General features: G+C 37.1%; 1 protein-coding gene across 3 annotated transcripts in view; it reads right to left on the reverse strand.

Annotated features, from left to right (window-relative positions):
- Nucleotides 1–17,280, reverse strand: part of MSH3 (mutS homolog 3) — a 118,122-nt gene that overhangs the window by 21,978 nt on the left and 78,864 nt on the right. For all 3 annotated transcript variants that reach the window (XM_063319656.1, XM_063319657.1, XM_063319658.1), the window contains 4 exons: nucleotides 15,860–15,976; nucleotides 13,874–13,981; nucleotides 10,334–10,448; nucleotides 6,691–6,848 (listed from right to left, as the gene is read on the reverse strand). In XM_063319656.1, coding sequence (XP_063175726.1) covers nucleotides 6,691–6,848; nucleotides 10,334–10,448; nucleotides 13,874–13,981; nucleotides 15,860–15,976 — 498 coding nt within the window. The remainder of the gene's footprint in view (nucleotides 1–6,690; nucleotides 6,849–10,333; nucleotides 10,449–13,873; nucleotides 13,982–15,859; nucleotides 15,977–17,280) is intronic.

Raw genomic sequence — 17,280 nt, forward strand, 5'->3', positions numbered from 1 at the left:
AGGCCAGTGGTAAGGGGGATGAAACTGCCTCATTATTTCACTGTCGGATGAGGCTGGCAGTTCTCGATCAATGCAGAAAACATCCTTTCCTTTCCTTTCCCTCCTCCCTCTCCTTATAGACCCAGAGATCACAGAAATTGAGAGCAGTTTCCCATGTATGAAGGGCAATGAGGTAAGTCTCTGTGCTGGGGTCTGAAGGCTGCCTTCAAAGACACCTTCAAGAAACACCGCCTGAACCTGATGTTCTCTCTCGGTTTCCACATCTGGGAACACAAGTAGACCACATGAAAGCCAGGGACACATGCAAGTACCTCATCAGGACACAGCTTCTGCTGAATCAATCAGAAGCATCAAGTCACTATATGATGGTAACAGCTTGAAGTCACAGGGTCTAATTTATATGGCTCTGCAACTTTGTCATGGCAAACAGACATCTAAGGATCAGCTGCTTGAAGATTTCTGTGCTCTAGTTTTAGTTGAATGAGCAACTATTACATGTGTTCAAAATAATTATACAAGGAAAACAGACAGACAAGAAAATACTAAAATAGCGATATAACTTGCACCTTGGAAGGGATAGATTCAGGATTCCACTTGTGGCCATGTCTATCTGAAAGACCCTGTATATAGACATGTAATACAAGCTAGAAGAACAAAACCATCCCTCCTTAGCCAAGGTGAGCAACCACCGTCTGTTTCCACATTTTCAGAAATACAGTGGAATTTGAACTAAATGAGTATCTCCTAATTATAGACTCAGCAATGAGAAGTGTCCTCCATGTTAAAAATACATTTAAATAATCTGTTACAAGGATAAAATGTAGGGCAAAGTTCTGTACACCTAAATACAGATCATGTGATGTGCAGAGACTATACCAAGACAATTGTCTTGAAGTGTAGGAGAAAGAATTAAACTGCTGCTTACCTAGGCAACCTATCACTACCCCCTGTTGACCTGTATTGCCAACCTCCTCCACCCCTGTTTTCTTAATATAACTTCTTAGACAATTCAAACTCTATATCTTTGCCACCATGAAGATTAACAGCGTCTGCAAACAGCAAGATAACTCTCTTGAGAAAGATGAAGTGCATGAGAGGATAATCTACATGCATCTTACTGATGCTTCTATTTATTCCTTTAACCTTTAAGCATGCAGCACATAACCTGCAAGAGGCAGTTTTCAAATGCAATTGAAGAACAGTGCATTGTATTAATTCAGACAACTGAAGCTGCACCTTTAATAGTATGCCCAGTTTGGCTGATGGTATAAAACCTCACTGGAAGATGCATATCACCATAGTGTGACTGTGCATACTTACGTCCGCTCACTGAAAGAAGTGAAATGTTTCAACACACGAAGAAAAAGCCAGGTAAGTGCTGCTCAGGTAAGTGCTCCTCTAGGAAGGAAATTCTTTTTGTCCCTTTACCATCACCTAGAGTTGGTAGGAGTTAGTCTCCTTCACGGTATTCTTTCTAATGATAGCTTCTGATTTCAATAAATTGATGATTAGGGGATTGGAACACCTCTCCTATGACAAAAGGCTGAAGGATTTGGGTCTCTTCAGTCTGGAAAAAAGACAACTGAAGGGGGCATCTTATCAACACTTATAAATACTTAAAGGGTAGGTGTCAGGAGGATGGGGCCAGGCTCTTTTCAGTGGTGCTCAGTGACAGGACAAGAGGTAATGGGCACAAACTTGAGCATCGGAAGTTCCACCTAAACATGAGAAGGAACTTCTTTACCGTGAGGGTGGCAGAGCCCTGGCACAGGCTGCCCAGAGAGGTGGTGGAGTCTCCATCTCTAGAGACACTCCAGACCTGCCTGGATGCGTTCCTGTGCCACCTGCTCTGGGTGACCCTGCTCTGGCAGGGGGTTGGACTAGATGATCTCCAGAGGTCCCTTCCAGTCCTACCATTCTGTGATTCTTAAAATCTTGAATACAATGCATTTGGTAATTTGAACTATTAATTAGCTTATGTATTTGAACATATTTTACCTCCAAATTGTTATAACATTCTCTCTCAATTTTGAAAACTGACCCTCATGAAAAGCTACTGGTAACCTACAGGAAGTAGGCTGAAGTTTTCTAACTGTAAGAAATTCTATCATTAATTGACTGTAAGTGGGACCTCTTTAAAGGTCAGCTTTCTTCAGCAGCTAAGCATAATCTCTTCTGAACGCATGATTAGGTCAACAGAATTTCTTGCATTAGTTCCTCGATATATGTGTGTCCACACTTGCTTTGTCTTTCTACACAAACACACAGGCAAACTTTATATTAATTTCAATGTCTGAATAACTACATTAGAAGAACTAACACAAATTAAAGGTTAATTTAAAGCAAAAATTGAACCCATTTACTGCAAGGAGAAACTTGGATGGTAATTTTCAAACATCAGAGAATTAATACTCAAATCCCATTAAAAGTCAATATAAATCGAGCGCTGACCTTTCAAAAACTCTTCTAAAATTCTTAAATATAGTGACACTGATTAAGTTAAATTCTTTAAGCAAAGGTTGCATGAAAACATTATGCCTTATTGGAGAAAGAAAAAAAAAAGGGGGGGGGGGGGGGGAGAAAATATCAACAAGCAAAACAATCTCAAAATACTGTGTACTCCATCCACATTACATAGATATCCCTTAAATAATGGGCATAGCATACATTACTCATTTTTTTGTACAAAAATGGTTTACACATATATTGACTCACAAAAAGTACGAAATTTCAACTGAGAAATTTAGACAAATACTTTAATAATATGCTATAGAAATATATTCTAAAAATAGCTTGAAATAAAAACACAGAAATATGAAGAATGATTTAGTGCCTTTAATCTGATGCTATGAAGCTGAAGTTACCTAACTATAATGCTAACTTTTTACTTATTTCACAATCCCTAGTACCTAATCCTTCCCAGGATTAGGAACAAAGCGTAGCAATGGAAATAGCTTGCTTTTTGGTTGTTTTTACACATAAGAAATGGTGAGATTTGGGAGAGTCCATAGGAGTACTAAAGAGATTTCCTTAAGAGTGACTAACACAAGCAGGGTGCTGTAGGAAATTACTCTTCCCCCCCAACTTTTCAATTTACAGACTTGTAAGAGCATATCATCGGGGCTTAGGGGCATTATGCAATGGAAGATTCTCTCCCTTTCCCCCTTTTCAGGATGAAATTATCAAAACTACTTTGAAATGTTTGGACTAGCCTTAGTACTCTATTGTGTTTATACACCCAGTAATGAAGATGAATCATTCCTATTTTCACTGTACCTGTAAGCAATACAATTCCTTTTGCATCTTAAAAAATGTTTAATATAATGCAGTATTTAAAGTCAATTTAGAAAAACTATAATACATAAATACTAAATATATCCAAAGGAATAACCACAGTAGCAACCTTTCAATTTCCATGGAAACCCTACTTAGAACACAAGATACAAATCCTAGACAAATGTTAATCTCTTAAACCTATAAAAATTCTCACTTTGAAGATGCAGTCTACAAACAAAGAAGAGAATGCAGTGTAAAGCACCGATATTAAAAAAAAATTATCAAGCAGCAGAACTGTTGGTGCTCCTGATGCACAGAACTCCTCATAGAGTCAGCCTGTAAGCGTCCCTCACAGCAGGGGAGCTATGCTAATAGCAGCATCTAGAAAACAACACACCATGGCAGTGATGAAAATAACTTGAAAACTGACATCTTCCCATGCAATGTTTTGAAAAGATTAAAAATATACCAAAGTAATCAACAAAAAAAATCCCATTTTCCAGCAAGACACTTGTGGCCTGGGGTGGCAGTGCAGAAAGGAGGTCTCCATAGCTGCTATCCTATTAAAATAAAATAGAAAAAAAAAAAAACAAACAAAAGCCAAACAAAACCAATGCCCAAAACAAAACACAGAAGAAGGAAAAACAAAACAAAAAAGCAAAATTGGGAGCGAGTTAAGAGAAAATCTCTGATCTCCTCAAGCTCATTCCCTACCAGAAGAGAGTTTCTTGGCAAAAGCTGAGGCTTTAGAAATGTATGTTCAGCCAGACAAAGCATTAAAGAAACAATGTAGGACATATAACGTGGCAGCTGAATTTATTGTTTCTCTCCTCCAACCAAGCACTGAAAGCTAATAAAGGATAACTTCCTAGGGCTAAGAAATATCCTGAATAGAACACCACATTAACCTGGCCTGACAGACTTGCATACTTCAAGACTTTTCCCAAAATCCAGAAAAAAAAAACCCACCCCAACCCCCAAAACCCAAGCAAACCAAAATAAAGGTGCCTACTTCTTGGACAGTCTCTGTATACCTTGAGCATCTGAGTTGCAAAATCTGGTTAAGTTACTCCTTCTCTCATTGCAGAGGGTGAAGTTCATGATTTGGAGAAGGTGAAATTGAAGCAGGAATTAGGCAAGATCAGACTGGGCACTAAAGACCACTTTGTGGCTACTGACTATCAAATGCAGTGGGACAGAAAAAAGCACTGACAGCTCACCTGCTTGGGGAGCACAGATGTCATTACTTGGATATGTAGAGCAAGAAAAGCCCCCATACTCCCCATGCTGAAGCAAAATCATGCTGCAAACGTTCTCCTAAACATTTCTACTGGAAGAAAAGCTACATCTGGGTCAGAAACTAATATCTTGTAAGTACATTGCAAATGCCTAAGGCCTGTCCCAACAGTACAATCGATTTCCTCAAATTACACTATACAGAATAGAGAAGTTTAAACAGATGCACAGACAAGCAGTTCCACTGATGATCTTTTACAAACTGAAGTGACCTTCCTGCATTTCTGAAGGAATGCAATACATAAACTCAGCTTTTTTGCTTCCTGTTAACCTTTTACGTAATGCATGACTACTTCTATCTCAATAATATATTTTCAATTCTTCTTGATTAATATTGAGCCAATTAGTTTACTCTTAACTGCCAGTACAATGGCAAGAATTTAAGTAAATCTTTATTATGCTCATCTGGCGTTTGACATGGTTCACATTAAACAAAGAATGGCATATCCGGCAGAGCTTCCAAAGTTAATTTAGATTGGGGGTGGGGGCTGTGTGTCAGGAATCAATCCCCTGTGTTAGAATCTGACTGGGCTCCAAATTAAATGGTCTGAAACCTAACAGCCAGTACGTAACACAGTCCAGGTCTGCTTAGCTTGAAATCTAAAAGCTTAAGTTTTACCTTCAACCACACTACCTTATCAGAACAGATGTGAAAAATACCTATAATGTGGAGAAAAGCTAAGTGGAATCAGAGAAATGCACTGGGGAACAGCTGGAGCTTATTTCAAGGTTTTCACACTGTAAAGGACAAAACCCAGTTTGTTCACTTTCTAGTGGGCACAAAACATAATGACACTCCCAGTGACCGTGTCACATTTCTTAATTTTTCTGCAAAAATAATCTTGTTGTAATGACAGTCAAAGAAAAGCAGAGGAAATGGGATACTAAGCTTAAGAGTAACAGACTTATGCACGTATGGTTAGAAATTAAGTCAGTATGAACATAAGTACTCTAAGTTCACCTACAAAACACCAAGGAAGACAAAAATAATCTCCAAATTGTTATTAACGTTGTAATGTTTTTTCTGTAAAGTAAATCAGATCTCGTGTATCTCCACGTGCCCTTGAGAAATGCTCATCCAATCAACCAGTCAATTACTTTCAACACAGGGTAGGGGAAAAAAGGTAACCATTTTGAATTTTCAGCTCAAATTAATTTTGGAAAGATAATACGAATTGTTTTCTAATTTTTTCTACTGCTTAGCACTGAAGTGCAACAAAGTGTGATTTCATTCATTTTTGTCATTCATGACACAGTGAGACATAACAATGTAACATCTTTACATGATGAAGCAATCCCAGATGAGCAGTATTTAGATTCTGTTAAAAGTTAACTCTGAAATGCACTCTGCCATCACAGAACTAGAATTTCAGGAAAAATAATTCTACCACAGATACATAGTTGTGAAACTTATAACCATAAATAATTATTCATCTCAAATACTATCAGTAACACAGAACTTTTGCTGATTAAAAAATGGATTAAAGAAAAAGGGGAAAAAACACTGGATAATCCTTGGTAATATTAGATTATAAAATACAATAGTTTTTACTGTAGTGATAATCTTTAAAAATTACTCAGCACTATCTTACAAATGAGACTAAGACATACTGAGTGAAATGAACCACCATTATTCATTCTTTAAGAGTCATCAAGACTGATAGTGCAGGATGGATAATAAACATAGAAAATACTCAGCCCCAAATTCTCAGTCTCAAATATTTTGAGTATGTAAAACTGTGCTGCACAGCAGAAACTGTGACATGATTTTTGGAGGTGACAGTATTCATTTTAGGGGAAACATTATTTGGCTATCACCCAGAAGAACAAATTTGTCCAAGATGTCCAGATGAAGTTAGATATCTGGATCTTAATCAAGACAGACACATTAACACTCTTATCCTTTAAAGACTGAAAGATTCCAAAACAAGTACTATACCTTACTAGAAAATCAGAACCAAAACCTAACAACCAATGCATGTATTTAAAATCAAAGAGGAAACTTCAAGTACAAATTCTAAAGTTCAAAATGAAAAATGAAATTATACTTTGATATACAGACACACACCCTGCCACAATAATGTTTTCATAAACATACAGGAGGTTTTGAAAGATTACCTGGTAAAAATACCATCCACAATACCAATTGTCGACTCTTCTGCAGGAACGTAAGAACCAATCTGGGCCATGACTGTGATCAATGCAACTTGCTTTATATAGGAGCTCTTTCCTCCCATGTTGGGTCCAGTAATTATCATGACCCTTTCACCATTTCCCTGGAAACATAAAATAGTGGTCAAATGTAATGTCCTGCACATGGTGTTTTTATAAGAAAGTCTGGTGTGTGTATATGGATAGAGGGATATAGGACAATTCCTGAGGATTAAACATTCTGGTTTCAGGTGAACAGCTTCATTCTTGGAGTTCACTGCATTCACTTTTCAAGACATCATAAAGTGTCAGATGGATAAATCTTTCTAAAACCTCTCCAGGCTGGTGAGAGAAACATTGCAATCAACTTTCATTACTCTTGAGCAAAATGGACCAAGTGAGGAGGAATCTTGCCTGCCTCCATGAAGGAGCTGAGAAAGCACTCCAAAACTTTCTGTGCAATTTTCTTTGGAGAAAGGGAGAAACTCACCAGCTTTCAGCACGGCCAGCACTGTCCTAATTCGGTTGTGATCTGGATTCCTCTCCAGTTAAGAGTTCTCATTATCAAATGGGGAGAAGATCTGGCAGACAAAGACCTGACCTAGATTTGACTCCCATTCAGAACTGCTTGCCTTAGTACAACATAACACACATTCAAACAGACTGGCTACAACAAGAAATCAAGACACTGCTGAGTTTGGCAATACTTGACTGCAACACAGATACTGTGAGCAGACAATCCAATCTCTGATTGATCAGTGTACCTAACCACTGAAATCCTGTGGAAAATGAAATCAAATGCAAGAGCTCATCTCAGCTGTAAGATTCCCTGCGGTACTGCTATGTGTCTATGGCTCCAGAATAAAACTGTTATCCTCTGGTGCAAGACAATTGCTAATATGAAATTAAAACTCATCAATGAATCTATAAAGCTTTCTCATAGCCTGTATCAAGACTAGAAAATTAAGTTATGCAAGGTCTTCAAACAACTAGACTTTTCCTTTCTACTGGGTACGTACAATGAAATCCAACAATTGATGAACTAACCAAAAGTCAGTATATTCCATTGCCCCATGGGAGGGGTATGTAAGAAAGGACAAGCTGTGCATAATGAAAATTAGCCATGCTACTTAGGAAACTTGGAACTGATCAGGCACTGTGACAACAATAACAACAAAACATCTACGCAGAATAACATCATGATCTTTACAGATTCATTTTTTGATTGGTTTTCATTCTGTTAATAGGGAGACAAATAAAATTCATATAGGACTGTCACTTATGTCAATCCAGATCATACAGAAGATACATGCAATCAGTATTTATTATATATAAAAAGTTGTTTAGTGTTTGCTAAGAAAACCCCATCATAGGAAGTCACAGTAAAGTCAAAACCCAGAAAATGCCATTATCGGGAATAAAGAATGGTTGTAATAGGAATTGTTTAGGAATGTAATAGGAATTACATATAGGTTGTAATATACATATAGGTTGTAATAGGAATTGTTTAGGAATTTCCTAATGTTTAGGAAGAATGACTTTACTGGAAGAGTGGTCAGGCACTGGAACAGCTTGCCCAGGGAGGTGGTGGAGTCACCATCCCTGGAGGTATTTAAGAAACGTGTAGACATGGCTCTTCAGGGCATGCTCTAGTGCCCAAGATTATTGGTTTGTGGTGGAGTGTTGTGTGTGGGGTTGTGGGTGTGGAGTTTAGTAGGTGGGTGCTTTTTTTTTTTTGTAGGTTTTTTTTTTTTTTATGTGGTTGGACTCGATGATCTCAGAGGTCCCTTCCAACCACTAAGATTCTGTGATTCTGTAATAAAATGCATATGACTATACAGGAATAAAGTTCATAATACTCTAGTCTCCAAGATATAGTTTCTATACTGCTACTAAAACTTTGTCAGGACCACCATTTGGCTCAACACAACAGAATTTTCAGACACTTAAAACCGGAATGAGTTCATCTGTTAAAATCCACAAATTTCTTGCATGTGTTTGGTATCCCTCCAGGGTCCCTCCAACCATGCTGTGAGACTGGTGGCTGGTTTGCAAAGCCATCTTTCAGGAAGAACATATGCTGTAACATCAGACCACAGAACCCATCTGCCCTTACAACTGCATGCAGCCATAAGCTAACATCTTATTGGAATTTATGGCTGAAGTTAAAAGTACTAAAAGAATCCATGTTATAATTGCAGAAGAAGGGGAGAATGGAAGAATAAGATGTTTATTTCAGAGCACTGCAAGAAAGCTTTTCCTAAAGTTAGATATTTGCCAACATTTCAGATGAAAACATGACAGGAGATGTATTTTCCTGCTGATTCAAACACGTCAGTTTAAAACTAGAAGCATTTTAATAAACTGGGCTCCCACCCACCTCTCCCAAAAAAGAGAGAACTAAAAGCAACAGTAGAGGCAAAAGTGATTCTAGCACGATCACTTGATTTTGATTTTGTAATATTCAATACTTAGAAAGCCAACATAAGAATGGGACTAACAGGGGAAAGTGCATGATGATTATTGAATGAAATGCTGAATTTTTTGTAAATGCCATCTGTTGCTTGTTTGGAGTTGACAAATAATTTTGAAAACATTCCCTGAAGTATTGCACAATATCTGTATCATTGTTCAGTACAGAACAGCATTTAAAGGTATTTCCCGAGAAGTACATACAAATTTGAATGATGTTTATTACAGCAATGCTCCACACTGACATCTGTTTCATACCTTTTCTATATTTACTGTAGGAAAGGGCAGTTGCATATTCAAAGTTAAATTGCAAGCAAATTTTTTACATTCATTAAGAACAGACACCCAGTATTTCCAAAAAGATATAGACAGGTAAATATTTAACAAAAATGTCTAAAAGACATGTAATTTAAAAGACAGATTTTAGTTTTTCAGGAAAAAAAAGAAGAAGGAAACAGTAAAGTATGCTTATCAGAAAAAGATATGTGAAATAAAATAATGTTTCCTACCAGTAGCAATTGTATATTTATTACAATTTTGGCTAATTTAGGTCATACAATTTAGATAACATTGCACAGAAAATGTTAAGAAGTAGCCCCCCACACCTTTCTTTGCCCTATTGACTACACCACCAAGCAAGTAATAGGATTACTACTTCTCAACATCATTCTCTGTTGCAGAAAACAATGGCCAGAGGGAGACTTGTGGGTGACACACAGCCTGTAAGCTTGTTGCTATTCTGCATATTAAAATATTTTGTATATTAAAAAACTTCACAAATTTGAGATAAAAGTATTACAAAATGCATACTCCTCCTGTTGAAAGTCAGAAAATCCTGTAATTATTAATTTGTTTTTCAAAAATAACCATTTTAAGGTTTCATTTCCCTAATTTTGAGATCACCTTTCTTGTCTTTATGCCATTAAGACTGAACAAGGTTGTAAAGAGAGTGTCTGGCTACAAGATATCAGAAAAAGGACAAAACAGATGCAGTCACATCTAGCAGTATCTCTCTGAAATGCAACCAAGCAGACAGTTGTATGATTAAATTATTTATTTTAACTTCCTGTCCAAGAATCAAATCCCAGATTCCTTCCCTTAAATGACTTTGAAGCTCAAACAGTATCTCAGTACTCACTGAAAGGTTAGTGGTATTTGGAACGTACTGATCCTGTTCTCCCAGTAGTACATCAATCACAGGGTGCCTCCCATTTTTTATAATTATTTGTTGACTATTATCTTGCACAGTTGGTCTGCAAAGAAGAAGAGACATTAATTTCAATGCTTACCATAACTAAAGTGTGTGTGACAGTCACCTATGATGCAGGTTTTTGTGGAAAAAAAAATTACAAAAATGAATTATTGCTATCAAATAGTTCAAAAATCTTCTTTGGTTTCATTCAGTTATAAAAAATTGTTAGCAGATTGGATACAGAAATTTTAGAGTATTTCCTTCTTTTTTTCATTACGTAGGGTAATGTTTTGCAGTCGTTTATGTGTATTCTAAAGAACTATTAAAAACTACAAAATGAACAAGCAATATCAAAACACCCAAACTGGAGGACATCTGCTTTCTTCCCACCACAGCACCAGCTTCTGCAAGGTGTCACCTTTTGCAAATACGTTTCATATTCTCAGAATGATCTTCCTGCTGAACTGGTCCAGCCTGTTACTGCATTAAGTCATAACTGGAGCGTGGGAAGTAAAGAAAATTGTCCAACTATGTATATTATGACTGATAGCACATTAAATGCTAATCAAAGATTACAGCGTAACAGAGCTGTAACTCTCCTATAAACTTTAGCACCTCTCATAATCTGACAGTAACTCCCAAACATGTGCAAGTCATCAAACAACAACTGTCTATAGAAAGAGCTTATTATCTAAATTGAAACACTGAAATGACAGTATCTTTTTAGAAATTAAAAAATTTAATTTTTTAAGCTCCAAAAGCTGTGCTGTTCACAGAATAAAAAATGCAAAAGAAGCATGTTCCACTGAATTATGCCTATGGTTTCTTTTTGTTCTCTGCAGCCTAGGTTTACTTTTTCATTGTAAACTGAAGTGCAGCATTCAATGGAGAGGTAAACGTGGTTTCATGTCTCAGCCACCTTTTCCTACACTAGAAGTACAATCACTGTGAAATTAGAGCAGGAACTTAGGCAGCAGCTGGAAAAAAAAAAAAAAAAGAGAATACTGGAAAAAAGCCACAGAATTTTTTGACTGAAAATTAACCAACAATTTGTGTGGACTTTAGAGGGAAGATAAATGCGATTTTTCTTGGGTTGAAGAATGATGATGCAATCTGAAAGGAAAATGGAGATAAAATAAATGGCATATTAGGAACACAAAGCACTGGGGAAAGAGGTGCAAGCTGATAATGGTGTGGCTTTTTTAGCATAAAGACATTTCCAGCAGTCGTATAGCTGAGATGAAAAGAATACAGACTGAGTCTTTGGCCTTGGGGATGAAGAAACGAAATTTCACCCTCCATTTGTGGGATGGGTAAGTTGTTTGGAACTGTAATGCAATGATCTGAAAACGGAGGAGCACATATCGAGAAGCACTTCCTCCTGTACCTCTCCACTCTGCATTCAAGAGAGGGAGATGACAGCTAAATGATCCATTTGGCATTTTATAATACTGCCCTCATTTTTCGAAATAATTCAATTTTTTTAACTGCTTGAGCCTGCTTCCATGTAACTGTGAGACAGGATGTGGATTCAGGATGCCGTGAGCCTTGCTGACTGCGTGTTCTCGTATCAGACAACAAGGGCTGCAGAAGTAGGCCCTCAGCCACCATCATTCAAAAGGTCTTCCCTGCTCTGCGTTCCTGCAATCAGACAATCATATCATGCAGTAAGGCTGGGGGGAGGTAGGGGGAAGAGAAAATTGCTCTGGAATGCATAACATGTCCTTTAGTCACGTGCTACCTTTTCAACACCATTCCTTAAACTTAAACAAAGTCACAGTCCGCAGAGTGGATACTCAAACATCAGATGGTAATGTCTGGGCTACCTACACCATCATATTTAGGTATCTAACTTTGCTGCCTGAGAGCCCTGATGTTGTACATCGTCCATGTAAAAGAATGAGTCTTCCAACACAGGGGCAGTGAGATGCCTCAGAACTGTAAGAGGTGCTTACCTCTCTCCAACAACTGCGTGGAGCACCTGCGCTCCTGACTTCACAACTCATTTACATGCGTGATATGGTTGGGTGATATGAAACAATCCTCACTTAATCGAAAAACATTCCTCCAAAATACTTGAATTAGTTAATGTGAAAGTCCCCTCTTTCCTTCAGTAGCCCTCCAAAATTAATTATTGACACCTTCCCTGCAGCTGAAGTTTCACTGAGAAGTCTCCTTCCTGCCAGTTTATAAGTGCTAAGCCACTCTTAAAAATTCAGTGAATTATTTAAACTCTGCATAGTGAATTAATCAGATTTCAGTTCGTTTTCTCATCTGAGTACACAGAAATAAGTGAGCAATTACTTTCAAAAAGGTTTTTATAGAGGCACACAAGATCCCAAGAGTCCAGAAGTGATCAATATTCTCTTTAATGCTGTATAAAAGCAGAAGCATATATAAATTGATTTCCCTTCATCCACATACATTTAATACATGATTTGTTGTATTTCCACATGTCTCAAATGTTACTAATTCATATAGTTATTCCTAAGTAGTTGTCCAAGCACTTGCAGTGCAGCCCCACAATGACAACATTTAAAAAGTTACACACAGTCCTTTTCAAAAGAGAGCATGTGGATTGTCTGACAGCGGGAATGGCTGAGAACTGGAAACCCAACAGCCCTTGTAGGGCTGTCTACAGTAACCCTCAAAACCAGTAGGTGCCAGCCTCTAGGACAGCACTCAGCAAGCTGAAGCGGTGGCTCGGTGAGTGCCCAGTGCCTCTGGGGACAGAGACCTCACAGTATGGAAGAAGGCACCCCAGTGAGACTGACCGTCTCTGTGTGGGTACAAGAGATGTGGGCTCATGAGGGGGAGGAAAACCTGAGTTGCAGGATGTACACACTCAGGAGCCAACTCTCGACCAGCCTCTGGGGAGGCAGGACTTAAGGGTTCATGTGTACCCTCTGCAGAGTGCAGGGGGGGCAGCCTCAACACCACCAGAGTCCCAGGCTGCGGTGCCCAGTGTGCATGTGTAGGTGTTGGGCAGAGGGAGGTGCACAGCTCATCAGATCTAACACATGACACTACGTGAGGCATCATCACTGCTCTGGAAGATGGCACTAATGTTTTTACCTATTATTAACCTGGAATACATCTTTGAAACATACCTCATGCACCTTAGAATCTTAGGTATTAGAAAGGCATTGTACATTCAGACCTTGCTGAGAAAAAAAAAAAAAAACAGGATAAAAAAAAATTTCCATGCAAAGTCCAACATACATTTATATATATGTGAGATACCATCTACTAGACTCAGGTCAAACAATAGGTAGACAAACATAAGATGCCAAATTTGAACTGCAATGTTTACAGAGTTGCACTATGCCCAGAAGTGTTGCTTTGCAAAATCAGATTAAGTTGAAACTACTGTAAACAATTTTAATAATGCATTTTACCGCAGTACACATATTAAAATCAAATTTATTTTAAATACTCTCTTATAATTCCCTATAAAATCCTAAATAAAAATTAAAAATTGATTACCTGCAGTAGTCTCCTTGTTTAGCCACCTGGGCCAATGAGAACAGACAGTCGATAGTTGCTAGGTGACCAATCGCTTTAGACACAGGGTGATAATGTTCACTAAAATGGCTATACCAAAACAGGGAAAAATAACAGGAGGAAGAAAAGAGAAAAAAATAATTTCATACAGATACAAATGTACTGTCAAAATATACCCCATGCATGCTTCTCACAGGGCTCCTGTGGTCTTTAAATTACTCTGAATTCCAATCTCCCAGCAGTGTATTAACTTACAATGTGAGGACAAAATCTTAATCAAGACAGACTTCATGCTCCCGTTGTAACAGTGAATTATTTTTAAGCACAAAAAAGCAGGCAAAATGAAATTCATTAGATACCATACAAAGGGTCTGCAGTTGATCCCTGCTGCCTAAATGAGGTCTATGAAAATGCCACTGTTTATCACAGTGGCAGCTGAATCCCAACCGCCAATTCACTCAATCATACGTTATAGTAAAAAAAAATAAACTAAAAGTGCCTGAACACAGGAGTTGTCTACAATTTCAATGAAATATGGTACGTACAACAGAAAAAACAAGAATTCATTTTCCATTTATGGTATCTCTTCCCTCAGTACAATAATCACGTTACCAGGATAACACAATTTTCAGTAGAGTTTATTCTCTTAGTTCTCCAGAATTTCCTTTTTTCTTCTCCTAGTCTCAAAGATACAACAAGGAATATAAAAACAGTAGGGGAGCAAAATTTAATAAATAAATAAATAAATGGAGAGGTGGGGAAGACGTGTGTTTTCCTACATATAAGGTCTTTCCTTGTTGTATGCTGCTACCATGTAACACTATTGAAAACAGCAAAGTGAGCATGAAAAGCATTAGATCTAAATGAAGAAAGGTTAATTAGGTCTACTCAAAATTACGTGGCTAATACAGTGACAAAAAAATTATTTAACAGAACTATTTTAATAGTATTGCAAAGGCAACACATCTGGAGAAGAGTGAGTTGGAATGTTTTTCTAGTTTCTACCAAATTTACAGAATTGCCGGGTTCCCACTTGGAAGCAAACCTTGGCATCAGTTAAGACCATGAGACAACTTCAGAAGGAACGTGTTAAGTTTTTGCAGCACAGGAAAAGCACAAGTAGAAGTGAGCCGATTATCATTGCATGACATGAAGAACAATTTCAGTGGGTTTGTAATTCATGGAAGTAAAAAGAAAAAATAATTGATAACCAGACACCCGAAAAATCAAAAGTATTCAGAAGTTTCAGAAATATTTTTTAAACTCCCATTTTAAAGATCCTTTGGTTAAATAGTCAAATAACTTCATTCAAAACTCTGATCTGAGACAAATGGATCTTCACTGCCAGTTGTAAGGAACAATAACACACCCATTACTTTCTAGCAAACAGACTCACAGTCAGTTGCAGGGCTGGCATACAAAAAAACAGGGCTATGGAGAATTACGCTCACCCAAGCTACTGCCCGAACACCCTGAACATTCCCAACTCAAAAACTGTAAGTAACGCTACAATTCTACTTAATTTGTTATGTTTTGTTTAGCAATGCCACACTTAACAGTGAAGCCATACTCCAATTAATATTAAAAGTGAATTTGGTTACTTTTATAATAAATTCTTTTTTCATCTCACATTGTACTTCAATAAGAAAACTACTAGATTCAGTTTCACTCATTTACAGTCAGTATTACTTTCAGGTTCTTAATGCTGTGATATTAGTATTCAAATTTTGAGAGCCACTTTATATATTTAATAGTGTATTTTCATCAGAATTTCAACATCTAGAGACATTACTACTGGTGTCATTATTCAGTCTGCAAAGGTCTTGCCTTCAAATGCTTTAAATTGAAGAACAGTAGAACAGTATTTTAATTGACTATCTAAAGTTGTGGGCAACATAGCTGGATTACCAATTTATTTTTTTTTTTTAAAAGACAATGATGAAAACTGACTCTATTTTGTAAACTCACTCTAGAAAACTTAGCCATTCAGCACTGCAGTCAAGGACTAGCTGCTCCCGGAGCTGATTCAGATGTCTGTAATTTTCTATAATAAAAGGAGAGTGGAAACGGCTGACAGCTTTTGTGCTGGAAGACAGAGAAAAGCCAAATAGGAAATCAAGGTTACTAAGCAATCAGTTACACCATCTACATGCAAAATTGGACTAGTTTTCTTACTCTCTGTGAGCCTTGAAATGGATGTTAAAAAAAATGTTCTTTATTGTGGTACCAAACTCTATTGATTCCGATGATCCTTGCTGTGAAGGAAGTGAGTGGTTACTGCACCACTGCCCATTCAGAGGCCTTTAAAATGTTTTTCACAACATAGCATGTATCACTGAAGCTTATATATTTCACAAAATTCAGTTCAGCAATATGCTGCACAAATGGACAACTTCTCTGTGACTGACTGTATATACAATGAACTTCAAGAAAAAAAATTCCCTTTAAAGAGGAAAACTTCATGATAAACCTGAAACAAACTGAGTAAATACAGACTGTCTTCCATGGATACTAGTTTCCATTTGGGGCACTTGCTATTTATTTATGTATTTTCCTTAAGGACTTACTTTGTCATTCCCAGGCATTCCTTTTACAAAATACAGATTAGCTGTAATTTGTTCTTCATAATCTTACTTCTGTCTAATTTGTGCGCTTTTAACAGTGAATTCTTGTATAAGTGAATAGAACATGACTTCGGAGTTCACCTTGATCATGCCTATTTCTGGTGCGAGATGTCTGTGCTCACACATTGTAACATTAAGGTATTCAACCTGTTCTATTAAATAATAAAACAAATGACTGAAAAGAAAGAAGCCAACTACATAATTCAGTCCATCTCTGTGTCACCTACTGGAAAAAGTATCCAGAACTATCTAAAATCATGCTTAGATAACACAAAGTATCAAAGCAAGCAAAGCTTGCCTGGATGAAGAAGTAAAACGACATTTTAAATACACTACATTTATTGAAATGTACTGATATTTGCACAGCTACTTTACCTTTCTGAATAATGTAAGAACAATCAAAAATTTTATGAAAGATTTGCATCTACACACTGCAGGTACAACTGAATCAAGACCACAGTTTTGACACCAGTACATGTTCTTTGAAAGATTAAGCAAGTAACATAGCACACAAAGGATCTACTGTGTAAAAACAAATACTTCAGTTTTTCAGTTTGGTTTTGTTTGCTTTTCAGTAAAACTTATTATGGCAATAAATTAACATAACAATTTTGGTTGGCTGGTTTAAAAAAAAACAACAAAAACCAAAACCAACACGAACACGCATATGGAGCAACAAAAATGTGTATATTTAGTTCTAACACCAAAATACCACTTTTTTTTTCTTATATATTACAATAGAACAAACTTCAAAAACATTTTACA

Source organism: Chroicocephalus ridibundus, chromosome Z (assembly GCF_963924245.1).
Source record: "Chroicocephalus ridibundus chromosome Z, bChrRid1.1, whole genome shotgun sequence".
Taxonomy (NCBI): Eukaryota; Metazoa; Chordata; class Aves; order Charadriiformes; family Laridae; genus Chroicocephalus; species Chroicocephalus ridibundus.